The 13480-nt window shown below is 38.6% G+C and overlaps 2 protein-coding genes across 3 annotated transcripts; both read right to left on the bottom strand.

The window, feature by feature from the left end:
* Positions 1–304: 304 nt before the first annotated feature.
* bag2 (BCL2 associated athanogene 2) lies at positions 305–3324 on the bottom strand. 2 transcript variants are annotated; one of them, XM_044136384.1, is made up of 3 exons: positions 3012–3324; positions 2621–2763; positions 305–1212 (listed from the first exon to the last, which is right to left on the bottom strand). In XM_044136384.1, the coding sequence occupies exons 1-3, from the start codon at positions 3131–3133 to the stop codon at positions 818–820; spliced, it is 660 nt and encodes a 219-aa protein (XP_043992319.1). In that variant the 5' UTR covers positions 3134–3324; the 3' UTR covers positions 305–817. The 2 variants fall into 2 exon arrangements, with proteins under 2 accessions (XP_043992319.1, XP_043992320.1); XM_044136385.1 differs by having other exon boundaries at positions 2654–2763; positions 3012–3315.
* A 1342-nt stretch (positions 3325–4666) lies between these two features.
* znf451 (zinc finger protein 451) lies at positions 4667–12411 on the bottom strand. Its single transcript, XM_044136470.1, has 13 exons — positions 12293–12411; positions 11750–11813; positions 11342–11425; positions 11148–11261; positions 10125–10236; positions 9859–10009; positions 9626–9752; positions 9387–9546; positions 9082–9229; positions 7146–8659; positions 7002–7073; positions 6608–6685; positions 4667–4803 (listed from the first exon to the last, which is right to left on the bottom strand). Exons 2-13 carry the CDS (start codon positions 11807–11809, stop codon positions 4763–4765), a joined length of 2661 nt encoding a protein of 886 aa, XP_043992405.1. The 5' UTR covers positions 11810–11813; positions 12293–12411; the 3' UTR covers positions 4667–4762.
* Between the last annotated feature and the right edge of the window lie 1069 nt (positions 12412–13480).

Raw genomic sequence — 13480 nt, 5'->3', positions numbered from 1 at the left:
TCCATTAAAAACTGCTTCATGAAAACATCAGTTAAAATGCACAGCATATATGGCTTGCTGCCTTCACACAAGGAGGTAGTGCATAACATATCCATAATCCTTCTCTACCTAAAGCTGAGGTTTAAAAATTAAAGTAAAAGATACTTTATTGAGTGATTGTCAACTAGAATAATCCAGTTTTAGAATAGTATTTTCATAATTTATCAAGCTTGCTTTTGGCATTTGGATTCTACACATAATTTATCCAATTTTAATGAGCATCTTACTGTAGGAATATAGTTTTCAATTATTCTCGCATTGTTGCATTATCAAATATTATTTGGTAAAAAACTCCTGACTTAATGAACATGCATAGTTAGTGTAAACAATGCCATAGAGGTAACTGCATTTCTTCTGTCTTTAGGGTTTGATTCAGGGCCTTGCAAATGTATATATTCCTCCCAAACTCAATATTATATAGTATTCTGTTTCAGAAGAACCAATAACTTTAATGTATTTTAATGAAACTGCTCAGTGGTACATAATTGTGAAGTGGAAGCAAATTGATACATGTTTTTCAAATGTTTTGTTTGAAATAAAAGAATATTATGTGTTATTCTAGCACAAAACTCCCAATGAAATACACTGCTGTATGAGGTAATACACTAAACGGGAAGTTCAGGGGTGTGGCTACATTTGCAAGGCACTGAATCACTGTACTTTTCCCACAAGGATTTGCATGACAACTCCTGAAATTAAGTAAACACATAAAAGTTTTCATCAACTTTGTGTGAGGTTAGCGGAATTCAACACGAGTTTTAGATGTTGCTTTGGACCTTTAGTGACCTCCACTGGCTTTTGTGTCCTCGAGTTTTTGGTGATCCATAATCTTGATGTTCTTCTCAGCGTTTTCAGTGTTCCTCACCAAAGTCTCCAGCCTGCTCTTGATCTTCTTCTGGTCCTCCAGAGCGCAGCTGATCACTATGGCTTGAAACTTCTGGTCAATGGGGACAGGCGGTGCTTCGGTCACGCAGGCCGCGTGCAGAGCCAGCAGCTGCTGCCGAGCACCTTCCATGTCACTCAGTAACTTTTTCACTATTTCATCTATTATAGACGTGGCCTTCTGCAGCGCCTCCTCCTGCTGGGGGTTCCTGATTGTGCCAATAGAGATCTCCACAGACAGTGTTCGCCCCATCAGACGGTTTGCAGTTAAATTCAGCTCTTCTCTCTCACCTTGAAAATATAAGGAATCATTAAAAACATCATGCATTTTAAAACAGCTAAACCAACAGTTAATTAAACATATTGTAAAATTTGACTTTTGTCAAATATTACTTGATACTTGGTTGTAGAGACAACAAAATCTGACATTTCTCATTTTATAAATGGATAATATGCACAAAATTCAATCAATTGGAGAAAATTGAATCAATATGAAGACATTTGTATCATCCTTCCTCATCTATGCAAGCCATTCATTGCAGTACCTGTCCTGTCATGACTTGGTCACTGGAGTCAAAATTGGATGGCTGAACCCCTCACAAACCAAAGGTGACTTGAACATATCAGAATCTGTCATACCTTGATCAAATGTACTTGCATAGTACACTTAAACCAGCTAATGTTAAATTCTTCTGCCTCTTGTGATGAGAGTCTCCAGAGTCTGGAGGAAGAATCTGAGAGGCACAGAATCCAGGCTAAGTTCCAGTGTGAAGTTCCCACTATTATAATTTAGTGAGCCATGTCATCTGCTGTTGGTTCACTGGGCTTCATCAAGTCCAAAGTCACAAAGACATCTAGGGCAACAACATTGTGGAGCACTTCTTGCTTCTCTCTGCCAACAAGCTTAACAGACATGCTGATTTCATTTTCCAGCAGGTACCTGCAGAGCCTCCTTGCAAAAAGTGTCAATTCCTGCTTTAATGGCCCTGTTATCTTTGTGCTTTATTGGACACCAAACTGGCCTGACCTAAATCCCCTAGAGAACTGTCAAGAGGAAGAAGAGGGAAAACTAGCCCTGAAAAATGCAGTTGAGATGAAGGAAACTATTGAAGCAAACTGGGTCTTCAGAGGGTCACTTGTCACACTTCATTAATACAGCAAGTCATATAAAATGCACCCTGTTTAAGCACTGAGAGTAGATAGCCTACTGTGCGGCACATGGACATTTCTATATTCTGAATGTTGTGATATTCTATATTTCTGAGGAATAGAGTTTTGCGTTTCCACTAGGGACAAGGGAGAACAGAAATGGATGGATGGATAAATGTAATCATCAGAATTAAGACACATTTCAAAATAAATCACTGTGTCATGAGTTCGTCTTTCATTCATTGAAATCTCTAAACTACTTGCTGAGATTCTAATTGAGATGCTCTTGGATCTTTAAATGGTGACGAAATGATCTGGATGTAAAACAGTCGAGGCTTAGTGTAAAGTCACTGTGGGTGGAGGAGTAGTTGATTCGTGTTCATCTATGGCTTGCTCATCGTCACGATCACCCGTGCATCAATAACCTCATTGGATCACAATGTTGCAGAAAGAACAAAGCAACTGAAAAACACCAGATTTCAAAGCGCAAGCCCAGTTGAGCTCTCGGATATTTATGTTGTGTGGCATAAGGCTGCGGATGACTTTTTACCCTTATGTAAGTTGCAAGAATTAGCAGCCTCACCCGGACAGATGTTACGCATTTCCTGACTGTTCTGCACGGACTGAATCATTTCCAGGATGCTCTCCCTTTCCTGCTCCATGGCTGATGCAGCGTCGCGTAAAGCCTCCACCCTGATAAAAGGCACAAACAAGCGCATTGTTGTCGTTGTCAAACAAATTAAACCACAGCAATTTACAGTGAAAGAGCTCTTCTTAGGTTCCTACTCGACATGGTCCAGACGTTATTCTCTTATATTTGTAATCGTAAAGTAAAACTGCAACCGTAAAGATTTAGGTGGTCAGACATTAAAGTACACAAACGGAACATCGGACCGAGCTGACGTAGCGCACATGGTCTGGCCTGCTTTACTCCACCGTACCTCATTTCCAGCTGATCCAAACTTTCCAGGAGTCGCCCGGAGCGATCTGCCATAGACAGCGTCCTGCTGAATTTGCTGCAGACAGATTCGTTCATTTTTGCGTGTATTTTTGCCTGTGCCATGATAATATTGATGATGATGATTGTCCGCTGTGCTGTATTAAAATCTTCCGTCCGGGAGCGCTAATGTGATGTGCGTTCAGCACTCGCAGTTCTCCAGCTAATCGTTATTCTTCGGGCTGAAGCGACGCCTCGGGGGAACATTTCCAAACATGGGCTGCAACTTCCTTCACTTGCTTGTAGAAGCTTCCCGAGGAGACCCGAGCTGCGGTTCCTAAATGTGTGGGCCGTGGACCCCTAGAGGGGCCAAGGGAACGGTCACCTGGTCCACAGATATGATCTGCTTTAGGATATATATTTCTTTACATTTGTTTTGTAAAGGAAGCCTTTAAGAGCTCTTGTGCTTGGATATTATGAAACTGAGTGAGGAGCAAAGTCCTCAAATTTTATTACAAACTTTTAAATGGCTGTAGTAAAATATTTTTGATAATTCTTCAGAATTCTAAAGTATCTGTTAGCTTTGCTAAAAGTAAGGCAGTTTTATTTGTACAGCAAAAAGGTTTTACATGATTAGGAGGAAAATGAAACAGCCCATTGTTGTGACAAACTAAGAGAAAACAGTAACAGTCTACACTTTATGATATTCAGATATTAATCAGACAGCCTGCTCTAAATGACTGCTTTTTTAGCCTGGATAAAGGAACTCATAATTCAGCAAAAGTAGTTTATCCAAAACCTTTCCCTATATTGTCTTAAATTCATTATATTAAGTGACAGACCCAGAATTATTACTTATTCCTTTAACACATAAAAGTCCGAGAAGTTTGGCATGCAGCTAACCTAAATTTATTACAAGTCTCCTGGCTCCAGACGGACAGTCATGTCTTTGTAGGTCTACAATGAATATCTAAAGAACTAAATTAAGTTTGTGTTTTTGTCAAATCAAAATCTGATAAAACACATTAGTTTGACTGAAACATAAACAAATATGGAAAAAATGGATGTAAATACCTTTGCAAGTTTTCATTTCATTATTTAAAAACAACTCAAACTTTGATGGTGTACAGCTGTCACCTGCCTAATTCTACATGCAAAGATCCAATGTCAAATAACATGAGCATACACACTCAGGCTGTACCTCCTGAGCTACCATCAGTTTTTTCCTTATGTGTGATTGAACATTAATTTGTATAAATGTATAAAAAACAAGTTAAAATTTTATAAATATATTATTCTATGGCACGGTTAAACTTTTGCCCCAAATTGCATTATCATACTTTCCTTTTCACATTAACCAATAAACTCAATTTTACTTATGCCTTATCAGAAAAACATGAGATACTTTTTCTTTTCTTTAAGGAAACCTAAGACATCAGATGTAGAAATAGTCAAGAATGTGGTCACAAGGCCAACTGAGGAATCTTGCAGTGTCACCAATGCCAACTATAGCACATGTGTCAACACACCAAAGTGTTTGAGACTCCACAGGAGAACTCTTGGCAGAAAGCAACCAGCTCCCACTAAAGCCCCAAAACAAGCAATCAGCCCAGTTGCAGAAGGGGCAGCATGACTTGTGTTGCCAAAACAGAAGAAAGATGACGACAAGATACGTTTATTTATTAAATCAGACAACAATGAGAGTAGAAAACTGAAATTTTCAACAGCAGACGATTTCACAGAAGTTCCAGGTTCTTAGAATTCCAGAAGACTTCGTTGTAGAGCTTCCTCCAAATCTGTACAAAAAAATTAAAGACAAGATGAGGATTTACAGAAAAAAAGAAAATCACCCTATTCTTTTTTTAAACTTTGCACATTTGATTACTTTTGAGGATAGTCTTAGTTTGACTAGCATCAGTTTGAATGGCATCGGTTTTAATGTGGACATACTTAGACCACTTAATTCTGAAAAAGCTCCATTTCTGAAAAAGTACAATGCAATACAAAAAGCTAGAACTGATGTTTTGTGCAATGAACAGCTCCAATCTTCAGTCTTTACAGTGACATAATATTTGATTTGTGCTCAGCTAGCAAGAAGGAAAAAATGCCTCTCCGTTACTTTCAGTCCTTTACAAGCTTATTGGACTTTTTTTGTGTCACTAGAAAATGCAGAAAAAATGAAGCAGCAGGATTTGTTAAGTTAATTAGTATAACCAAAGCAGGACTGTGTCAATGGTCAGAGTACTGAGAGGCTACCGACTGAGCTGACCATTACATCAACATCTATGCATTGTTTACATATTATAGTAAAAGATGATTTAAGCAAAAAAAGAGAAAGTCTTGAGGTGTTATATAGGTTTACATTCTTATAAAAATGGTTTCATCCAAGTAACACAAACTTACAAATGTCAACATCATCATTTTACACCACACCGTGTTAAAGTAAAACTCATTTACTCTAACAATGGACAGACAGAGCGGCAGGAATCCAGAGTAATATTCTTCATCAAAGTTTAAAAAACATTTTAAAAGACAAATGTCTTGCTGACAAATGTCAGCATGCTTATGGATAGCTTCTGCACATTAAATAACAGAAAGAACTACTTGACAAACATCCAGGCACAAAAATCAGTCTGGTTTTCTGTAATGGCTATTGAAAGAGCTTTCAGTTAAATCCATACTAGAGCAGTGAGGACTGAGAGTCAAACAGGTTCTTTATGGGATTCAGGACAGTGGAAAAACCCTGACTAGTCTTTGATTTTTTTCCCCTCAGAAACAAGCATACTGCAAAATAGTGGAGTCCACTGTCCCAAAAACACAGGTTTCCACAAACTCAACAAGTGGATGTAAAAAGAGTAACATATGTCTGACACATAATAGAGTCAATGACTCCACACAACTGACTGTGTGGCTTAGATAGGGAAAATTTTCACCAAAAGCCATTAATAAACTGTACTCGTCTTTACTGTTATTCTGGGATTCAATTGGTATATGACTGCATATGAATTGAACTGACCAAGTGTGCTGAGATGACTTTCAAGCAACTCTTCAGAAACAAAGAAGGTAATTGTTTAATTTTAGGTGAATTTGTATAAAATATCAGGAAGCTTAGGAAAATATAAAGCACAAATAAAATGTTTCCTCTTTCCTGGATTTGAACCTTTAAATCAATGAACTCCCAACTGTTTCTTCTGATTGTAAAAGATGGAACTCTCCATAGGAACACAGCTGTGTTTAGGCTTTGTTTTATTGGGTGGTAGCATACCAAATTGTGCAATAAGTTATGGACAAACCAAGATGGTAACAATCTGCCACTTCTGATGTAGGTAACCGTGAATAATATACCGAAAACACATGCCTTTCCAAAAAAGTACTCTTCTGGTAATTGCAGAATAAAAGTTCACCATCAATAACAGAAACAAAGCAAGTTATAATATACACACCCAGGAACTGAAAGAAAAACAGTTTCTGGTTGTTATTTAAAGCTGCTATAACAGATCCTTCTAAATAGGAAAATACTCATCACATTTCCTATTAGAAAATAGGAAACATTAGTCTTAAGACTAACAAGTTTAGTCCTAGTTTAGTATGAATACATACCAGCAGACTCTCTTGCAGCCTCTATTGCTTCTTCTGCGCTCAAAGACAACACACGGCGCATTTCTTCATCTATTTGCTCTGGAATAAAAACAGAAAAAAATGCAACTGGTTGATTCTAAAAATTATAACCAATTACCAGGAATCTGTTACAAACAGAGCAAGTCAAATGCAGAGTTATTTTCACTTCCTTGATGTCAAAAGGGCTTTAACACAGAGCATTAAGTTTGCAGATAAATCAATCTGTAATTTCAACTGACATTTTGCAGCATCCAAACAAAATCACTATGGCCTGGCCGAGGAAAATGACAACAGGCTTTACATATGTCGGATACATATTTTTGGTAGTAAAACTATTTTTTCTTACAGTAAGTGTAATGACCAGTAGCTTGCTTACCTTCATGCCCTTCTGGTTCATCACTGACTTTATTGGTGCTTAAAATCTTCACCAATGTTTCGTCTTCAATCTCTGCATAAAGCACAAACCAAGATTGAAATGTGGTACAAAAAATGTGAACAAACAAAAAACTAACTGATTTACCGTCACTTCCTGAATTGATCTCCACAGCTTTGATTATTTTTACAGTTTTGGGGTCTGGCTTTGAATCCCTCATGCACTCCTGGGAGCTGAGGCATGGTTCCAGTGTACAGTGCATAGAATGATAATGTTTATGGAACTTCGGCACACTGCTGAAGCTCTCCTGGCACTCTTGGCACACTACGTCAAAGGTTTTGTCCAGGTTTAGGGACGCATGTTTTGTGTGGATATGAGTCTTCATCTGTGCATAAGAAGGAACAGACACGCAGCAGGCCGCACATATGTACAGACATTTTCCTTCTGTTGCGAGATTTCTCATGCACCGGGTGTAAGTGGCTTTCTTTTCCTCTATGAACCTTTCTCCATCCATACAAGGACATGCACTCTGACTGGTTTCCTCAGCAGCAGGAGGCTGAACAACTTCAGGCTCATCCATGCAGTAGTAGTCCTTACTGTGAAGATTCCTGTAGTGATCCATGAACTCGTCCTCGGTGTCAAACTGCATGCTGTCGCACAGGCCACAGAAGTGGGAACTCTTTATCTGCCCGCCGTGCTCATTCATGCAGTGTCGCCGCACGGTGGATTCTTTGAAGAACTTCTGTGGACAGTGTCCACAGATGAATCTCTGGAAGCTGTGACTGCTCAAATCGGTGCAGTGTTTGAAGACAGCCGCTTCTGAGTCAAAGACGTCTTCGCACATCCTGCACATCCAATTGTGTCCCGCTGTCGAAGAAGGAGTCTCCACCGTGTCCTGCTGCAATTTGGAAGCAGGAAGCGAGAGCAATGAGATTTCGATGCTAGTGGAAGGTTTGCCATCCAGATCTGAGGTGAGGTCATAGGGAACTGCCTTCTCTGTGAGGTAGGTGTGTCCGCTGTGGACTTCGGAGACATGCAGTAAGATATCTTCGTGCCGGGGCATTTCCACTTTGCACTTGCGGCAGAAGAACAGGAAGTTGGAGAGGTGCGCTCCCCCATGGAAACGGCTCATATGTAGGCGGGCGATTGAAGACTCCCCCATGTGTTTGCCACAAACGCCACACTGGTGGAAAATCTGGTTTGCAGCCAGTAGATGCTTATTAGCGTTGCCCTCCTCAGAAAACTGCAGGCCACATTCGCAAAACCAAGCCGCCACCAAGGTCCTGCTGCTGCTGCTGCTGTCATTCAAGCCGGGGCTCAGTCTTTGTCGTTTGGCTGGAAATCCATGGCGGCCACTCCATTTATTATTTCTTTTTTGAAACTCAACCTCAAGGCCAGACAATATTCTTTTCTGATGTTTCTCTGCTTTTCTTTGACTTTGTTGTGTTTCAACAAAGCGACTGTACTGAAGGAGTGCTTTCGCCATTGTTTGATTGACCTCGACTTCGTGTAGCTTCGACTCTTTGTGTCTTTCGATTTCAGCCTGGTTGAGAAAGATTTTAGAGCAGGGAATGCACTGGCCTCGGACTTGGAGCTGTTTTATAATGTCCACTATGGTTTTGTCAGACTTGGCCACAGCGCAGCCTTGCCTGCAGTGCACACTAGAAGAGAAACATGAAGAGTAAAACATCAGTGCAAACAGAGCCTTGCAAAGACAGTCAGACCACTTCAAATTTTTCTCAGTTGATGCATTATAGCCACAAACTATGTTGTGTTTTATTGGGAATTACTTGAAAGACCAAAGATCATCAACATTCAAAATGTACCGAGCCATTTTTGTCCTCATCTCTCCTAAGTAACATTTGTTGGAAGCCACAAAAGCATCATGAGCCATTGAAGAGAGAGCTTGTTGAGTCTATAAATGCCAACTTTGTTTAATTAAAGAACCATTTTTATTCATTTATTTTTTATTTCTTGCACCATTATTATTTATTTATTTGGAAAAAATGGCTAAAGAAAATTCAAGGAATGCTTTTGCAAGGAATTGCATATGTAGCATTAATAAAGTCACGAAGAAACCTACTTGAAGTGTGCTTGAGCTGTCTGATGGGAAATCAGCACTTGGTGACATAAGGAGCAGCGGACCTTGAATGCTACATCCTTACACAAAGCAATGAGACGATCCTTCACGTGATTTGGGACCGGAACTGGTTGCGCTGTTCCTTTTCTTTCTTTAAAAAGAAAGTGAAAGAAGTTCAATGAAAACTCGATCATCCAATTGCTTTTAAGTTCAAAGAAAGCATGTATACGAAGTCCAACACAAATTTATCAATAAGAGTACCGGTATGTGTTGCCACATCAGTTGTTCATTAAATCAATAAACCTTACCGGTCATAACGAGAGACTCAGTGAAGTGGTTTTTGTCTGACATGTGCTGAAGACACTCATCTCGCAAGTTAAAGAGGAGGAAGCAGGCAGGACAGGCAAAGCAAACGATCTGCTGATAGGTTTGATCCAAGCTGTGACTGTCAGTGCTAGACGAGGAAATCTAATAATGAAAAGCACATCAATTTTAAATTTATCAACTGAATATCCACCATCAGTGATTTCACTGAAAACCCACCGACCTTGGATTCAACGTGTTTCTTCCATTCTTCCTTGGTCTGAAAGCGCAAACAGCAGGCAACGCAGGCGAAGAGCTCGGATGGACTTCCTCTGAGGTGAATTGTAGGGTCACATGGAGAGTGATCAAACCTGCAAAACATTTGCACAAAATGATACATTTGCACAAATTGACCCCTTTATGTACGTGGCAAAAACTACACAAATAATACTGTAGCGGACAGAGAGACAACATTACCGCTTCAAGTGGCCATCAAGGAGGGAAATGTTCTCATAAACACGACCGCAGTTAATTACTGGGCAAGTGTGACCAGTTGAACTGCTTCTAGAGAAAGCACCATGAGTGTGTCTCCTTCCTGAACCAGCACTGATCACTCCAGGCTTAGGGCCTAAACAGACACAAAAAGCATGATGATTATTTATATTTGACAACGCACAGAGATCAAAAGAGTAAAACTATTTATATTCCAAACAATTCCAGATTTGTTTGGAATATAGACTTACCTGGCATCCTTAACCACATGTCCACACAGCGCTTTGCTTCCATGCTTACACCATTTGCTGAAGAACCAGCCAACTCTTGCTGCCCATGAGCTTTTTGTAAGATTTGTTTTTCCTAAAAGAAAAAGGAAAAGCAGCAAAGTTATGACAATAAGCACAAAGTTGTGAAAACCAAGAAAGAAAACATAATGCCAGTGTTTTAAATGAAAAGTACTGACTGTGCAGATTAGAATACACAAAGCATTGCTTATTTATAGTTGATTGGAATTGTTTATTCTAGGCTTTGGCCACTGGAGGGCACTGTTATAACTTTCTTTTTGTAGTAAAAATATCATTATTGTTATTTCAAGCATTGTCCAAATGTTTGTTGTTTTTTTTAATTCAAGATAAATCCTCAAGAAAGGCAGAAAGAGGTTATTGTGAACATTTGGTTTCCGTTATTCATTTGACTCTTTATAACTAAGCAACATAATATGGTGTGACTTGGTAAAAATCATCCACACACACATCAAAAACAAAACTTTTTAAGAATACATGCAAAAGTTATGTGTAACAGAAAAGTAGCACTGCACAACATCCTGAACATACTGCCACCAAGAGGAAATACACTTGTGGCTGCAATGAAATGGTTTAGATCAGAAGGAGAGAAAACAGGAAATTGGTGTTTACAGATTCATCCAATCTGACTGTGTAAAAACAACTGGACAAAGATTTAAGATTGTAAGTATTTTATTTTTTTTACCAGATATGAAACAGAAAGCTAGAAACACACCCCAAAATACCTACAGCTATTCAAGAATTTAATGAAGGTAATGACTAAGGTGGGCATGAATTTAAAGATTCCAAGCAGTAATATTACACTACAAGGCATCATATTTAAGGAGTATGAATTCCTTTGCAATGCACAATATTTACAGTGTAAATCTTTATATTTTCTGTTTAAAATACAGTATAGAATGTGATTGTTGCATCTACATGCATTAGAAAGGCAGAAAAAACATTGAACTTTGTTCTTTCAGGTCTTACCTTAAATGCTTTACATTTATCCGCTCTTTCTTTTTTCTCCTGGGCCACCTTATGTGCCAGTCTGTCAAGTGTAGACGTTACATGAGCTTTGTGTCTGTGGATTTTGTCTTCAAGCTAGAAATTTTAAGAAAAATATCACACTTTTAGAAGTTTGTATTACCACTTTTAAACAGATTACCTATTTTGTCACCCACCATGCCAGTCAGTGATGAGCACCCTTCATCCTCACTGTCACTCAGCAGGTCAATGCATTCCAGTACTGGTCTGAAAGAGCCCTCCTGAAGGAAGAACATAGCTTATCATCACAGAAAAACACGACTACACAAAAAGAGCTATGCTGGAGCTTCTTGTGCTTTATTACATTTAATACAGATAATTTGACTAAGTAATATTAAAATAAAGATTAATTCATGAGAGTAATGAAATAAAATCATACAATCATAAATGAAAGAATGTAAAACTGACGTGATTTTCTGATAACAGTGCAATGGTGCTAAATGACAGACAAATGACAACTTCAATAAATAAATTTTATTATCATTTCAAACTGCAGCACTCTAAAAGCTAATAAAAACGTGAAACGTAACGTAAACGTGACCCACCGATACAAACTCCACTTCTGCAAGCTCGTCGTCATCGTCTAATGGGGTTGGTGAAGACATTTAGCTTGAAAAAAACAACAACAAAGTTGGCTGGCAAAATTAGAGCACAATTCAATCTATGCTCACCATTTAAAACCAGTGTTGTTGAAATATAACCTACACAACCAACAGGGGAAGATATGAGCTAGCGCGACAAAATGCCATGTTGAAGTACTTACCTGAATCGAATATAAAATGCTCTACTTTGCATTTATTCGATCAAATCCGTATTTTAAATACATTTTTGCATTTTCCTTTAGGCGAACTACCACAAGTCAATTGTACAAATGCTTACCACTTGCTTAACAACTTTAAAAGTTAGACAATCTTGAACAAATATCCCAAACGGTGAGATATGTAAGCCTTACTAGCCTTACTAGCTAGTAAGGCTAGCTACTTGAGAAGTGCAACCACAGCAATGTTTTGATTTCGCTAAACTACTCCACAATCATAAAAGCGTGACGTTTTTTTCAACATATAAATCAAAGTGAATAGCTCGTTTACCAAATTTCTCCTACTCGCTTCTCCGTATGCAGGGTGGTAACTAGCTCCTGCAAGACTCCAAATCAACGTGAACGCAGCTAATCCAGTCTACTACGTCATGACAAACTTATGCGCTTCTTTCTCATAACGGTGTGTGCCGGACAAGCGGAGTCTATATTTTTCTGTCACTACGTTAAAGTATCCACCATGATGTGTTGCCAGCAGTTAAATCGTATATATTTATTTATATTTTAACAGAGTCATGTCAAAATGTAGTTAATCCCCTCTGAGTTATTTAAACTCCGGTCAGTACAGCAATTAACTGACCACTCATCATTTGCAATGAGCTCCAAGTCTTGTACAGGCTACAGCAAAGTGCGTTTTTGAATTAACAAGTAGTAGTTGAATTAACAATTTTTAAAATTTTCTCATGTGAATGTGCAACTAACTTCAGTATCACAACAAACCTCGCAGTCACACAGCCTGATTTAAAACTTATAGATCAGAACTGAAATTTGCTAGTTTTTAGTTCTTATTTTATTAGCTTATTTAATTGAGTCAAATTTATTAAGTTGTATTGTGGCTGTGTTTTATTTTATTTATTTCATCAAAACTGGTCTCTCTTGTAAGAGATCTTAGATCTCAATGAGACGAGCTCAGTGATGCCACTCACAATATGACGGAGGTGTTAACTCATCGGTTCGAAGCTCTTCTCTTCTGGATATGCTGTCAAACGTCAGAATAACTTCCCACATGTCTGGGGTCGTTTCCTAGGAGACGGGGGATATTGTGGCCAGATTCTGTGCTATTTATGTCTGAGGGCCAGTCTCACCATCACAATTCACTTTGATTAGGCTACAATCAAAGTCAAATGCGCACATTTTTCTGTAGCCTCATGAAGCAATCAGAGGTCTTCCATACTTTACTTTGTGACATCTGCTCCTCAGTTTATTGGATTCCTGTTTGACTCTCATTTTACAGCAGAAAATTTACATCATCCAAAATTTATAATCAGCCCTGGATTATGACCAGAAAAAGTTTCTGTGTTGATTGCCTTCCCAAATTCTGAAAATGCTAGAATACAATCCCATTTTATGGACATTATTTACTAGATAGGTATTTTTAAGAGATCAAGATCTATATCACACTGGAAAGCCACAGACTATTACCAAACAATACTGGCAGAAAAGCATTCATCATTTTGCATCT

Source organism: Gambusia affinis, linkage group LG13 (genome assembly GCF_019740435.1).
Source record: "Gambusia affinis linkage group LG13, SWU_Gaff_1.0, whole genome shotgun sequence".
Taxonomy (NCBI): Eukaryota; Metazoa; Chordata; class Actinopteri; order Cyprinodontiformes; family Poeciliidae; genus Gambusia; species Gambusia affinis.
Note: the sequence above shows the minus strand (reverse complement) of the source record. Positions and strands in the feature narration are given on the sequence as shown.